General features: G+C 41.3%; 2 protein-coding genes across 3 annotated transcripts in view; both read right to left on the reverse strand.

The window, feature by feature from the left end:
• Nucleotides 1-4,435, reverse strand: part of plekhd1 (pleckstrin homology domain containing, family D (with coiled-coil domains) member 1) — a 37,190-nt gene extending 32,755 nt beyond the window's left edge. The window contains 2 exon segments of the mRNA XM_032500764.1: nt 102-195; nt 4,023-4,435. Coding sequence (XP_032356655.1) covers nt 102-195; nt 4,023-4,177 — 249 coding nt within the window. The 5' untranslated portion in view covers nt 4,178-4,435.
• Nucleotides 4,436-5,108: 673 nt separating this feature from the next.
• slc39a9 (solute carrier family 39 member 9) lies at nt 5,109-15,919 on the reverse strand. 2 transcript variants are annotated; one of them, XM_032500932.1, is made up of 7 exons: nt 15,180-15,919; nt 14,825-14,933; nt 12,333-12,539; nt 11,736-11,804; nt 11,358-11,443; nt 10,817-10,951; nt 5,109-9,623 (listed from the first exon to the last, which is right to left on the reverse strand). In XM_032500932.1, exons 1-7 carry the CDS (start codon nt 15,273-15,275, stop codon nt 9,528-9,530), a joined length of 798 nt encoding a protein of 265 aa, XP_032356823.1. In that variant the 5' UTR covers nt 15,276-15,919; the 3' UTR covers nt 5,109-9,527. The 2 variants fall into 2 exon arrangements, with proteins under 2 accessions (XP_032356823.1, XP_032356822.1); XM_032500931.1 differs by having other exon boundaries at nt 5,109-9,628; nt 15,180-15,907.
• Between the last annotated feature and the right edge of the window lie 290 nt (nt 15,920-16,209).

Here is a 16,209-nt window from a genome sequence, read left to right on the forward strand (position 1 = left end):
ACACAGAGCAGCCCTGCCCGGAGCGGGGCCACCGTGCCACAACACCGATATGCAATAAAAAATACAGATATCGTATCTTCAGAGACGATGCAGGGGCTCACCTTGGGGTGGATGTTGAAGAACCTGTTGGTCTCAAAGTTTCTCTTCTCGCTCTCTGCATAGTAGAGCAGGAAGCTGTCTTTGATGATGAAGAATCTTTGTACCGAGGAAGACAAAGAAAGCAGCAGTGAGTGTGAAAGGAACCGCCTGGCCATGTGTCAATCAAAGCTGTTTGTTCATTATACAGTAAAAACAAGGCTTGAACACTCATGCTTCTGCCTCTTTCTATTTCTATTTATGTCATTCATAAAGAACGAGTGACATGTATAATTCATCCTGGGAAGGAGCTGCTTCTTCCTGTACAGTATAAACTGCTGCTTTGTTTAATGATTTAGAGGTTTAGTGGTTGACAAGCTTTGTTTCGTGCGACCCATTAATACAAAGCATCACTTCGAGTTGCATGTCTAGGAGTGAATTCTACTCGGATTGTTGATTTGAATCATTTTCAGAGGCTCAAAAAGGTCAAATTATACAGTATTTCATAAGAAAAAAAGCAAAGAGGACTTTTTTTGTTGCAGAATCCTGTCTGTTCTTCTTTCTTACCCACGTAATTACTCGGAGACCCTGAATTAGAGCTGTAATCGGGTCTTAAAAGTTAGGCCCGACAAGGCCCGAGCCCGACAGAATTCGGACAGGGTCTGACATCTACATTTTGATTGACAGCTTTTTAAAAGCCTGAGCCTGTCTACAGCCCTCTTTTACAGCTCTTTTTCCTGTGGTCAAGAATGAGTCAAATATACATGGCTCATTATTCTCATTATGCACACAGTCAAAAGTTCTCCACACCTCAGACTTTGCTTTCTTTTACGGTGCAACCAAAACGTGATGGCCAGAGGCCGGCCTCCGTTTCACCTCCTCAGCATCCATCTTCGTGCTAATCGGTCGCATCACCTGACCGCTCATTTACCGCGCAACCCGGAGCACAAGCCCAAGCCCGGCCTGAGCCCGTGTAGCATGAAAGAAACCCGTCAGGTCCCATCAGGTCCCATCAGGTCCCATCAGGTCCCATCAGGTCCGGACAAAAAATTTCAGCTCTACCCTGTATACCCTTTTCCCACGTGTAAATTCTGCTAAAAATAGACTCCTTTCCCATTGCCAGTAGATTAGTATGCCTTTCTGTTTTTTTTCTGGTTTGTTATGTTTGACATCACAAATGCGCCGGACCACAGAGCTGGAATGCAGCATCAATTTTTGTTTTATATCTGCTTAAACTTCATTAAGTCACCTTTTTAAACTCGGTGCCGACTAATTTGCAACAATGTCTGAATGCTGCTCGGGTGGAGAGGGTGGAGGTGTATGGAATTTGTGGGTGAGATGACAGAAGTCACCAACGGAGGCGGCACGCGTCTAAGCATCGCTCAAAAAAACGGGTGAAAAAACACGTCCACACGGGTGTCATGTTTCCATTACTGATAAATACCCACGACTACTGCAGAGTCACTGGTCCCGGGAGTGAATGTTGACTGTAACCGTTACCACTAAAGACCAAAGCCAGATGTTAGTGGATTTTTTGGCAGGTGGGTAAGGGATATTAGAATCATCTTGTGACCCACTGCGGAGGTCCTGACCCCCATGTTGGGAACCACTGCTTTAGACGACTGCAACTTCTCAGGAAGTCTGATCACAACATGTAGGGCTGATTTTTGTTGCATCATCTCCAAATTAAGTGAACTAATTATTATGTGTAAACTACAGTAACAGTACATAGTTAGTACATAAACTCTATGGATTGATTGATTGATTTGTTGAAATAGATTAACATATTTACATGCTTGCTTGACACTTTCAGGTCCTGTTATTGTATTATTGAAGTATTTGGTGTAGTAGTCTAGTCTAGTCTAAGTGACTTTGTATTCTTACTTCCACAAAGCTGGGGGACTTACTAGGGACAGATCTTTTTTTAATATTATTTTTTGGGGGCTTTTTGACCTTTATGTGTGTGACGAGTGACAGTGGATAGACAGGAAAGGTGGGAGTGAGACGGGGGATGACGCAGCAGAGGGACGCAGGTCGGACTCGAACCCGGGCCGCTGCAAAGGACTCAACATGGGGCACATACTCTTATTGGGCGAGCTAGAGGCCCCCCCACCAGGGACAGATCTAATAAAAAATGGTCAAATTCTCTGCCGCAGAGTTCCTCGACATCCTGACTTTCAGTTACAGCTTCCATAAAAAAGCTGGATCCTTCATTTTCCATTATATAAGTCAATCGCATCTTTCATTGGACGCTCCTGTCTGTTAAATGTCAGTCCAAAAAGACATACAGTTAGATTAGATTAGATTAGATTTAACTTTATTGTCATTACACATGTACAGGTACAAGGCAACGAAATGCAGTTTGGGTCTAACCAGAAGTGCAATAGCAGTAAGTGCAGGATATACAATGGTTCCGTAAGTGCAGGACATGGATATGTAATGAATAAATATAGAAAAGAATACTATTATAAACAGAGTTTTACAGATGGGTTTGTCCTATGAATATAAAATATAGATAACAAGTATTGTGAGCAAGATTTACAGCTAGGAATTTGGGGGATATTACTATAATTGCAAATTTTTACAGATACGTGCAAATAGCATAATATACTAATGGTTTACAGAGTTTACAGGTGAATATGTACTATGAGTATATATATATACACAGGCGGCTATTATTAGATTAAATTAGTTATTTACACATGTTGAGTTGAACTCTAGTAAACTGGCCTTTATGGCATTAATTTCCCCCACAATTTAACCCTCATGTTGTCCTAGGGTCATATTATCAGAAACATGGGAGGTCGAAAATGTCGAACAAGGCGACAAAACGTTGGGGAACAACTTGTAAAAAAAATATTGAAAAAAGTGACAAACTATGAAAAACACTGGAAATAAGCGTCAAAAACTTTGGAAAAACAGGCTGAAATGTCAGGAAAAAAGTGACAAAACGTCAACAAAAGGGACAAAGACATTGGGGGAAAAAATTATAAAAAAAATTTTTTTAAAAGCAACAAAACATTGAGATAGAGACAACCAAAGTGTTTTTTCATGTTGAGGGAAAGACAACACGAGGGTTAAAGTCTTTCTGAGGGTCAGTCACCCACATCTAAATGTCCTCAGCGTTTGGCAGAACGTTTTTTTTTAAGCTGTGACACCTACCCAGAAATCTCTGAGCTCAAATTATTTTTACCTTTATGACATAAGCAAGTGTTCTACAAATGGGCTCTCTGTAGTGTTGTTTTAATTGTTATGTAAACTAAAAGCATTATCATAACGTAAGATACTAATCATGCATTTTAACATCCAAATACACAAAAAGGCCTGTGGATAAGTGCATCCTGTTGTTATATAATGTACTGTACATATCATAAACATAAAATCCTAAATGTCTATGTTGGAAGAAGTTAATTCAAATACAGTCAATTAAGTCTGCCAGTTTTATCAATTAGAATTCCTGACATTATGTTCTGTAATTTAATTGTGATATTTCTTACTACAGATGTTTTTTTTAGCTGTTAGCAAATTAAATTAGCTGTTTTTGCTCTCAGGACATTAGAATAATGATATTTTATACTGGCGTGTCAAATAAAAAGTCAATTTAAAGCTTTGTTTTTCCACAATATTACAGCAATCGCTAACTTTTCAGGATTCAACAACAAGAGTTGAATATTGGAAGGAGAATTTGACCGTTCTCTGAGAATAATCAGCATTTTTGTCTGGAACGGAGGGAACCTTACTTTTAAAACTTTTAAGAACAACCTTCCCCCCCCCCATAAGCTTAACCTCTAGTGTTTTAAGTTAATCAGATTTTGACAAAGGTTTCATAAGCAGCACAGAGGCCGTAGTTCCCTGAACCGATTGCAAAACGGCAGTATAGTAAAGTGCTCTATCTGAGGATAAAAGATTGGAAAAAAAACACCATGGGAATCAAACCTCGCTCTCACCTGCGGGACCACTTGGCCGACGGGCGTCCGAAGGGCCTCTTCCACAGCACCCCGTGCAGCTGCACCTTGGTGCTGATGTCCAACGCTTCCGAGTCTGACTGCTCCATGGAGGACCAGGGCGAGAACAGAGAGTTTCTGGACGCAGACGAGAACATCCTCTCTGGCTTCTCACGCCCAGGGAGGTGGGGCAAAAACAAAACAAAAAAGAAATCAATAGAAAAAAAAAATATATATAACCCAGTCAGTCAATAACAACTACTCCCGACATGCACACATAGAGGTGCCTGGAGAGTACAGCTGCGGGGACAGCTTCCATACAAAGCAGGACAAAGTAGCAAAGGAATCCCAATAACTCAGCAGGGTGGAATAATGCAGCTGCCAATACGCTCATCAGCTGGAGGCCGAATGACGAGATAAAAACAGGGATGACAGAGGGAAAGAGGGAGGGAGGAAGAGGAGGGATACTGGGAGGGAGGGAAGCTTTAGGAATGAGTTGCTAAATCTGAAGCCGGTCGATACATTCCAGCCAGTAAAAGCTGTTATTGAGATTACTGTGCTTGCCGCAGTCTCCAGCTCTTGGCAGGTATGAGCTCTCTGGTCTCTCCTCATCCATCCATCCATCCATCGCTCCCATCGCTCCAGCAGTGAATTAGGAGATCATCTGGGTCAGAGGCGCGGACGAGTGCACGACTTCTGGTAAAGAGGATGGAGAGTCAGAGCGGTTAACATGCAGCTCAGCGCTGTGAGTATCAGATTATTTTACACGTGTCAGCGTTGATGGACGGCAGCTTAAAAGGATGATGACAGCTCAGCTGCAACAGAGAAGTCCATGAGCCTGCAGAGGTTTTTTATATAGTTAAAAAAAACACATCAGCATAGAAAAGCCTCTGAAACATAAACAACATAAAACATTTAAGAGGGAAAAAAAATCACAATTTGTAACAACAAAAATGTGACATCAATAACTTCTTACCTTGATGAATACAAGATGAGAACCTAAGTTCTACCTGTTGGGATTTTGGGGAAAACAGCACAACAGACAACTTGTATAACATGCTTAAATAAACACAACATGAGAGCATTTTCACCAGTTAAAAAAAAAAAAAACACTTTAATTTAGTCGTCATAAAACACATTGCTTTACAACTGATTATGGAAATAAGGCATACTCATTATGGAATGAGGAAATCAAAGAGACACCTACTCACTCTATACAAATATTAACTTGATCCAAACTGAAACCTCCACTCCGCCCCAATATGTGCCCTCATCTCTTCCAGTTTGTGAAAACGCATCAAACTCCACCTGCAGTTTTTTTTTTTTTTAAAGATTATGTTTTGGGGGTATTTTAGGCCTTTAACTCCATAGTACAGATGAAGCCATGACAGGGGAGAGAGAAGGGGAATGACATGCAGCAAAGGGCCAAAGGTCAGAGTCAAACCCGCGGCCGCCCGCTCCAACTGAGCTAACCTGGGCCACCACCTGCAGGTTGGTTTTAATGGGTTTCATTTTCTCTATTTCTATGCGCGTTTGATCAAAGATGTTAAAGGTCCCACGGCATGATACGACTTTATGAGTTTTTTAAACATTAATATGAGTTCCCCCAGCCTGCCTATGGTCCCCCATTGGCTAGACATGGTGATAGGTGTAAACCGAGCCCTGGGTATCCTGCTCTGCCTTTGAGAAAATGAAAGCTCAGATGGGCCGATCTTGAATCTTGCACCTTATGAGGTCATAAGGGGCAAGGTTACCACCCCTTTCCCTGCTTTGCCCACCCAGAGGATTTGCCCCGCCCATGAGGATTTAGGATTTATTTATTTGATTAGGACAATGCACATTAATCAACATTTTCTGTAAATGTAAAATAAAATGTCAGCTATTTTTCAACTGTAGTCCTAGTTCCTAGTTACCAAGCTTGCATGTCTTTATGGTGGGAAGAAACCAGAGCACCTGGAGGAAATCTATACAAGCAAAAGGAGAACATGCAATCAGAACACTGAGATTTTGAACCCAAAAGCTTCAAGTTGCAAGGCAGAAGTGCTAACCACTTAGCCACCATGCACCACGAGAACGTAAACATGGCTTTCAAATGAACAAAGTGGTAGCCTCATGAGAGCACCACATGCTAGGGGACCTTTAAGTGCTGACACCGAATGAGACGTCATTTTAAGATGGTCGGACTAACTCCATAGACTGGATTACGATTGGTCAAACAACCACTAAACACCTCCAGTATTTTGACTGTTCACTCTGCAAGGATGAAGCTTCATATTCATTCTAGAAGAAACAGCTTTTACAAACCCCCACACAAACTAGATTTCATTATGAACCGTATAACCCTGTTGTCCTGCAAAACACATCTTTCCATTATCTAAAGAAAACAGCCCTTCTAGTTTTGTGACAATGCATTTTTCAGATAATCCAATCGGTTTATTTGGCTGAAAGTAATGGTTCATATTTTTTTCCAGGTGCCCACATTGCAAATCCTTCCTTCTGTCCATAAAGATATCCCTTCCTTCTGTCCATAAAGATATCCCTTCCTGGTGTGATTCTAAAGTTACAGCTCGAGGAAACAAAACCTACAGTTGTATTACAAGTTAATACTCACTTTTTGTATCTAGTCATTTCGCTGTTCCCTCATCCTCTTTCTCAAAAGAAGTAATGTGACCAAAAGTTGGAACAGTTTGGGTTATTTCTCTCTTCTCTGACCAAATAAAAGCTATCAACCTTTGATGGTTGCTTAATTGGTCATGAACATGTAATGTTCATTAGAGAAACATTTTTAAACATAACACTTTCAGTGCAGAAGCGATGAATCAATTCCAAATATTGAATATAGGTTCCAGCTGTCAAATGTGAATATTTTCTGGATTTCTTCAACTTCCATAATAGTCAACAGGATATATCTTGGGTTTTGGACTATAGGCTGAACAAAGCAAGACATTTGAAGACATCCCCTTGGACTCTGGGAACCTGTGATGGGCATTTTTCTGACGTTTTTGAGACCAAGCAATTCATAGAAACGCCAAATCTCAGCAGGGGTTCTGATGCCACATCGTTTAGAAAGATGAAACGGCACATGATGGGGCCCTGTCCTCCAACATGCCCCGGTGTAAAGCACCACACAGGGGTCTTTTCCCTTTTTTTTTACACATAATACAGCATCCCATAAAAAAATAAAATGGTCATGCAGCGGCTGGTCTGCAAACGACCCACCCCTTTCTCTCTAAAACATGCCGGTGGGTTTCTTCTTCTTCTCATAGAACTTGGAATTAATTGACAACTTGCGTTTGTAAAAACATTCAATTTATACATAAAACAGAGACTGCTCCGAAAGTCTGTAGCCTCTTAAGTCAGACAGCTCATCCATGTCAAATTAAAGAGTACAAAAAAAAAAAAGTTGTTGTGAGTAAGCAGTTCCATCTCACACAAGATATGATTGTGGAAGGGAGAAGTTACTCTGTACAGTACACATCAAACTTACATACACATGGGCTCTGCTGTGAGCAGGCACAGCGATACAGTAACACAATATCCACCTGTCCTGATCGAAGAGGGAGCAGCCTACTTACATTTCAATGCATTAATCGGTAAGTTTTAATGGTACTGAGGCAGAGAGGATGATGTGAGGGAAGGGATGCGTCTGAGAGCTTCTGTCTGCATCCCATAACCAGTGATTCTAAGATGAAGCCAGACCCTCTGTAGCAGGGCTGGGTACCCCATTCCAACGTTTTTAGGCGCAGACCGAATTGCCTCCTTAGTATGGAGTATTGAAAAATGCCTCGTCATTCAATACCTAAGGAGTAATCTCATCAGCTGCAGTGAGCCAATAAGCATGCAGCATGTTACCAATATCTTAAAACGCTGCTGATTGGCTGTGTTAACGTTATGTCTTAGAGACACGCAGGAAAAGCTCTACATCACGCACAGAGACAAGGCTCATGTAATAGGAGCTGAAAAATAAATAAAAAGATTTGTGCCATAATGTAAGATGTAATTTCTTTTTGTCAAAATAGATTTTAAAATTTGTCCAAATCGTTCAAGAACTGGTATCGAAGTCACAGTATCAATATTAAGAACATTTAAACGATACCCAGCCCTACTGTAGCCATTTCAGACTCTGCTTCATTGCTGAGAAAGAAGTGACTCTGGCTCGATTTCATGGTGTGATTATTGCTCAGGTGTGACTCATTAATGAGGAGTCAACCAGCTGAACAGAAAAAAAAAAAAAGAAAGATTTTGTTCAAAGTTCTCCTCAGAGGATCTGTAATATGTCGGTTCACCTGAGCCAATGGTCCCTAAATGTTTTCATCCCGTTACTGCCCTCTGTAAGGCAAATCATTCATTCACAGCTGCTGAATTAACCCTCCACCTCTAAAAAAAAACAATAAAAACTGAATAGTCTATACACTTTTTTTTTCCTCCAACCTCCATTTACAGTTACTCTTTAAGTTAAGCAGAAGAGAAATAAACATGCCGAGAAACTAAAGTGATGAAAATAAAGTGACAGATCAAGGCTGGTTGGCTCTTCCCTTTACGCAGCACTCGGGTTTGAGAGGATGAGTGCGTGAACGTTTGGGTGGGGGTTTGTAGGAGAGATGGTGTCTTTCCTATAAAAACCCCACGCAAACATAGTAGTAGACCCTCAAGTTTCCCATCAGGCCAAGAAATTGCTTGTTACAACCATTTTTTTTTTTCTAGTAGGGCAAACTCACTAGCCAAAGCTATAAGTGTTACGGCCATCTGGCTGGTTATCCAGGCTCCTCCTGCTTCATAGTTGGCTGCGAGAGACACATCTCTGTTGGTAAGAAAATAAGTCAGGAACGGTTACTACAAACCGATATGTCCTTATGTCGCCGTCAACGAGCTATAGTAATATGGCACTTGAAAATCTGCTCAAATTAATCTGGATGGTTGCCAAGAGATTTACACTCGGTACAATTGGCATTTCTTAAAAAAGAGAAGTTTGCTTTTTTGATATCACACAAGCTTAATTAAATCTCTCTGTGGAACTGCCATCTAGTAAAACATCACAGTAATGATATCAGGGTTGGTTCCTTGACTTAGCATACTGACAAGCACACTAATGCAACACTGAAAACGCCACAGTGATCGAAATAAACAGAGATAAAGAGTCCAACTCTGGTCTCTCTTGGAAACAAGATTTCTGGTGAAATAAATGGACACGTACACAGAAGCTGTAAGACGTTGTGTCGGCAGAAGAAAAACATTGTTGTGTTTGACTGTTGTCACTGCTGAAACTCTGGTCTGGTCCATCAGCAGACAACAAGCAGTAAGACATTTAGATCCACATTGTTTTGAAGTCTCTGTCTCCACCCCCCCCCCCTGTAAATCCGTCCTGAACGCTGGGTCTAATGGTGGTGGCCGACGGACAGCACCAGAGGGATGAGGCAGCCCAGCACCAGAGCTCCCACCTCTACCTTGCTCAGTCCTTTCCCTCCGGTCCCTCCCGTGGGGGCGTGGCTGTGGCCGCCACCCCCGACCTCAGGGAGGACGTGGACGGTGGCCACGTAGAGGAAGGTGCCGGCGGAGAAGAGCATGGCGACTCCGGTCGCGTTGAAGTCTGACAGGGCCTCCTTGCTGCTCTGTGGGGGGGGGACAAACACAAACCGTGTAAGGCAAAACTCTCTGATGGCTCGACTGGTAGTGACATTTATTTGAGATTTGATTATGGCTAGTGAAAGATTTTATCCAAAACATGTCTTGTGAATGTCATTTGTAGATAATCCTGAACTCTTACCAGCATACTGTTTCTTCAAAGACAAAACCCTGACTTGTATTTCACTGAGGAATTGTCTTTTCCATTGTTTAGCCCAGTCTAAGAAGACGACAGCCAGTTTACCTCAGGCTGAATACTTAAAAGAGCCTTTTGATTTTTTTTTAAGATTATTGTTTGGGCATTTTAGGAATTTAATGACAGGACAGCTGAAGAAGCAAAAGGGGGGGGAGAAGAAGAGAGAGAGAGAGGAGAGAGAGAGAGAGAGAGAGAGAGAGAGAGAGAGAGAGAGGAGAGGAGAGAAGAGAGAGAGAGAGAGAGAGAGAGAGAGAGAGAGAGAGAGAGAGAGAGAGAGTGAGAGAGAGAGAGAGAGGGACACACAGCAAAGGGCCGCAGGTCGGAGTCAAACCCGGGCCGACTGCGTTGAGGAGTGTTTTGTGAAAATCTTTAGACGACAGGATCGCGGAGTGGTTGACTACAAGCAAATAACCACAAAAAACACTTTTTCCCTGCCAGGATAAATTGTCCCTTTACCCTGTCACAAAATACAGTACAGATGTGTTCGACAGGCTCACACTGTCAACACACTCAAACGCCGCTTTCTGCTAAAATGAATATCTCTTAACTTCCAACAGGATACAGCACAGCTATGAGTATCAGACTCACACTGTCAATAATCACACACTGTTTTCTGCTAAAATAAATGTGTCACTTTATTTCCCACAGAAAACAGTCTGTGTGATTACTGACAGTGTGAGTCTGATACTTATAGCTGCTGTATCCTGTTTTGTGGTTATTTGCTTGTAGTCGACCACTCCGCGATCCTGTCTAAAGATTTTCACAAAACAAGGAGTAAACCTCCATATATGTGCACCCGCTCTACCAACTGAGCTATCCGGGCGGCCTCTTAAAAGAGCCTTAAGAAGACTGAAAATACAAGTCCTGCCTCAAGGACAGTGTTGCATTTGGTTGCAGTGAAAACCACCACTAATATATATACATTAAACTTTTTTTAAATAATATTTAATAATTGGTGAACAGCTGCTTCCATATTTACCTGACTGAGGCCTAAAAAGGTGAGCATGGAGAGGACAGGCGCTGCCAGGGCAAAGACCAGCAGATGTTTGCGGATGCGGTTCCTCTCGAGACCAGCATGCATCAGGAACGAAACCAGACCGAACGCAGCGGGAGCCTGCAGGGGACAGAGCACTACAGTTCACACAGGTTTACATTTGCCATGTGCTGCTGCTCAACGATTAATCTGCATATCTTATTTGCTTCAATGTCAGAGACAGCCTAAATCCCCAAATGATATGGTTTACTATCACGTAAGAAAAGAGAAGAAGCTAATTCTCACAAATGTGACACTGGAACAAATAAATGTTTGCAATTTTTGCCAGAAAAAAACAACAACAAAAAAACAATTAAACGACTATCAAAATAGTTGGCAACTACTTTTCTATCCGTCAACTAATCGGTTGAATCAATTAGTTTTTTCAGCTCTACTGCTGCTACTTTAATTTAAATATACCTATCCCACAACAACTACAGACATTATAAACCATTGATTTACTGTACAAGATATGAACCATTATTACCTTATGCAGCATGATAGCTACAAAGACAATGAGCTGGACGCTGGTCTGAGAGGTGGAGGCAGCAGCACCCAGAGCCACTCCATCAGCTGGAGACAAAAGACACCGTTGATGTATACTTTTATCTTGGCTATTAGTTCAATGACATTAACTAAGTTCTGATTCTAATATTGCAAAAAACTAAAAAACAAGAGAGCAACTGTTACTGCCCAAATAAATCACCTTTGTGTTTTATTTTTCCAAATTACAGTAAAATGGGATTCACTCATCGGTCAACAAGTAAACGTAGCTGTAGCAGAGAATAACATCTTAAATCATAGAAAATGTTAAGAAAATGTTTAGACAATGTCAAAGGAGTCAAATGTTCCAAAGCAGACGTACCTGCAGCGTGGACCACCAGTCCCAGGGTGGTGGTGATCTTAGAAGAGGCGGCCCTTGCAGACTCTGGATCTACACCAGACAAAAACAAGTCAAAGCTAATAATATAATTATATATATATATATATATATATATATATATATATATTATATATATATATATATATTATATATATATATATATATATACACACACACACACAATATATATACACCCATTTTTTTTAAGAAGTGGACATCGAGAGCCATGGGGTAATGACAGAACAGCATCTCCACACTGTTGGACAACAACGCTGTGGCGTCACCAGTTGGCAGACTTTGCAAACAGTTTGCGGAGCATTAGCTGCTCAAATAAAAAGCTTGGGAATTGTTTGGTACGAAGCGTGGGTGCATCTGGGAGAACAGACTTTGCATTTGAGCCTTCTGGGGGTGTTTTGGTTCCAATTCAACAAAATGATTGTCCTCAGGAGAAGAATAGTACTCGATGAGACTAATGACAAAGCTGCTGCCACCAAGCCCCCTTTTACAAACGGATTCTCCAAACATACGATTGCTTTATGTGCTTTAATCTTTGTGTTTGCTGTCCCTTGTAATACTGACCTTCGGTGCTGTGCACATGAGAACTGCCTATCTGGTCCACCAGTAGCATAAAGACGAAGCCCAGGACCAGGGACACTCCGATGCAGGCGTGAAGCTGCTCGTGACTGTGCTCATGTTTCCCGCTGGCACTCCCCAGGGCCGCGTCCGCCTCACCCTTCGCCTCAGACACCTCCACGACTCCAACCTGGCCGTGGCTGTGGTGCACACCTGCAGGAACACAGGTTGAAACTGTACTGTAAAAACACCCTAACACATACGATGACTGACTCCCCTCGGCAGCACAGACACTAGAGCCTGACCGATATATCAGCGGGCCAATATTGCATATGCATTTCCCAAACTATCGGTATTGGTATTTATAATGGCCGATAAAAAAGAAAGAAAAACAATATATATATATATTTTAAATATTCATTCATCAGAATCATTTATAATGACAAATAAATGATTCTAATAAATGAATATTAAAATAAATACAGGCGGTCAACCATGTTATGAGTGTGTCCGTTGCATAGTTTGTCCACCAGAGGGCGCGCTACAACGTCCCTGTTGGCAAGTTGTTTTTTGTTATTGTGTTTTTGTTCAAAACGACAAAGTTTCACATCTTAAGTTTGTATTTTTATACATTTAATTTATCAGAACTTTAATACATTTTAATGTTCCTCTGTTCTGTTGTGATAATTAAACAAATTATTAACATACTATTTAGTTGTACACACACACACCACACACACACACACACACCACACACAACACACACACACACACACACACACACACACACACCACACACACACACACACACACACACACACACACACACACCACACCACACACACACACACACACACACACACACACACACACACCACACACACACACACACACACACACACACACACACACACACACACACACCACACACACACACACGATTTTTAATTAACCAAATTTGTATGGTAGCGGCCTGTATCAGTTGGGCTCTAACAGACACCACCACAGACCCCGTGTAGCATTCTTTGGAGACACAGAGGAATGTGTCGATGTAGGTGATAAAAAAAAAAAAAAATAATACCTGTGTTTAACTAAGTTAGTGACACAAGAGAAAAACTGACGTCAGCTGGCTGTACTTGACAACTTGCTGAACTTTGCTCGGTTTGAAAAGGATTCAAACTGTTCTACAAAGGCAAATGTCTACATGTAAAATTGTGTAGATACACGCTCTATAGTTTGTTTACTTCTGTGTCTTTGTAGCTTGTGGCAGGCACCCCTCACTTTACTTTAGACAACAAATCCACAAATAACTTTAATTTTCCCGTGAGGGAACTTCATTTGTGGTCAGGCACATTCAGACACAACATACAATACACAGTCAATAATCATAAACCAGAATAAATGAATGCTTAAAAACCCTGTGGGTAGGAGACGTGAACGCGTCTGAAGCGCTAACAAAGAGTCAAGGACATCAAATAATTTTGCCTTCATTAGATAGCACACAGTGAAGAACTGACAGGACACAAAAGAAGAAAATCTAAATGACATGGTCTTTAACCTCGGGGGCCACCAGGACAACCAGTCTCAACCTGTTTTAAGCACAAATTATTATACAGTACAGTGTCACGACAAGAACCACAAACTGGTGCTTAACAGGCCCTGCTGTGTTGATGAGTAGCCTTCAATATGAAAAAAAAAATCACACTATCTGGACGAGTTGGGCAATATCCAAATTTTGATACCGTCAAACCTCCTATTTTACTGCGGTATACAGTATTAGTATATATACAGACGGCGGCACCAAACTGTTGGGTTGTGCCTTCCCCGTTCAGAAAGTGAATACCAAACACTAATACGGAAACACCTCTCCCTTTTCATTAGGGCAGAACCAAAAACCAGTTCTTCTTCCAGACCAGCCCCCCCCCCCCCTCCACCTCCACCTCCTCCTCCACACTGTCACGTGATGACAACCATACATAAGCATTTTTAGTCATTAAATAAATTATATTTAATCCTTGTCTCCTATATAAGTGCATTGCATTTTTTTTTACTGATCGTATTGACACTGATACCGTTGCTATTTTTAAGACCCCAAGGTATACCGTCCAACCCTAATCTGGTCCCAGTTGGGTAGGTCTACAAGGAGACAAACTAGTCTGCAAGCTTGCAAACTGAAATCTGGACGGTGCACACTGCTACTACCGCTAAAACATTTTAGTTCTCTCATTTGTTTTTGTTGTTGCAAGCAATTGAAACAAGTAATTTGAGGATGTTCCTTTGGACCTTGTGAAATAGTGGCAGGCGTTATCCACCGTTTTCTGACATTATATTGCCTAAAACATGAATTAAATTGCAGCCTTACAAATATTAAAGACATCTTATACTGACTTGATGGTTCAAACATTATGAAAGGCAACAAGGCCTTTAAACAAGGGAGTTGGGGGAACAACATCTGGGTAGTCCTTCCACCTGGGAATCACTCTTCTGGTAAACTCTACCTTCAAGTACTTCTTCATAAAGTGCGTGGACCCCCTCAGGGATGATAACAGCCAGTGCAGTTCCACACAGCAGCCCTGCTCCCAGCACAGTGATCAGCTTCAGCCTTTCCTAGAGAAACACAATAACAGCACATCTAAAGCACTGGTCTCATTGTTTTTCAGCACTATACAAACACCAGATTATCTGATGACAGTACAGTTTGAATGATGCAATCACTGATTTTGATTAAAGGGCACTGACAGAGATAAACTTTTGCCTCTCTGTATATTTTGAATGATGTGTACAAAATAAGCTTAAATGCAGGCTTTCAGAAAGCACTTTTTTTTTTTAAAGCTTTGCATGTCATAGACTTACCTCTGAAAAGTTGACTGCTAAAGGTATTGTCCCGGCCACATAACATCCCACCAACATCGCAAGAGACAACAGGCTGATTGAGCTAAAATCGTCCATGGCTGCACTTTTCTCTTCGGCTAATCTTCTGCTAAGCTAGCTAAAACATCAACACCAACCTCCACCTATACTAACTCTTAACACGCACTTTTGGTCGTGCTCGTCAAGTTAAATTAATAAACCATAGCTTGGTTGACGATAGCTGTAAATTTAATAAACGTCGCTGTTCTGGTACCAGCTCAGCTCGCTTCCAAACATCCACGTTACCTAAACACGGACGTGACAGCCTCTGGCCTCGATAAGCAAAGCTAAGATAAGCTAAGCTAAGCTAAGCTAACTAGCTTCGGCAACTGCCCCGGCTCTCAAAATTCACAAATGCGGAATCCTGACAAGTAAATATTCACTTGCAAACATCTTTTACCCCAATTTGGTTCTTCCAGATTCAGCTGTCAATAATTATAATGCAACTTCCCGACTTGGTTAACAGCTAGCTAACACACTGGCTAACAGAACATCCTCTTGTTGGTGCTGCTAAAAAGTACTTCCGAGTCACAATGCATCTTCTAAACCTGTCGAAGCAAACCTGCCACGTATCCTGGAGACCCGTTGGAAGAGGAAAGATGAATTCTTAAATGTAGATTTGTGTGAAAGTAACCTCACTTTAGTGTTTTTAAGAAACAAATGGCGCTATATAATATATTAAGACAATAACCTTTGCAAAAATACTAAAAAAAGCTTGTGCTCCCTAAGCAATGTTTTCACATAAAGCAGGCAGCAGGTGTTTATCATAACTATATATATATTATATCAATATATATATATACACACACACAGTCTGTGGTGTTTATAGTTGATGTGGCTGATTGGAGCTTTTCTCCGGACTGTGTGGGTGTGGAATGACTGAAAAAAAAACAAGTATTACTGTTTATTTGGCATGACTAAAAATAAATTAACTTCCTTGCGGGACATTATTTCAACAAAATCTGTACAACTC

The sequence above is a fragment of the Etheostoma spectabile genome, chromosome 20, assembly GCF_008692095.1.
Source record: "Etheostoma spectabile isolate EspeVRDwgs_2016 chromosome 20, UIUC_Espe_1.0, whole genome shotgun sequence".
In the NCBI taxonomy this organism is placed as follows: domain Eukaryota; kingdom Metazoa; phylum Chordata; class Actinopteri; order Perciformes; family Percidae; genus Etheostoma; species Etheostoma spectabile.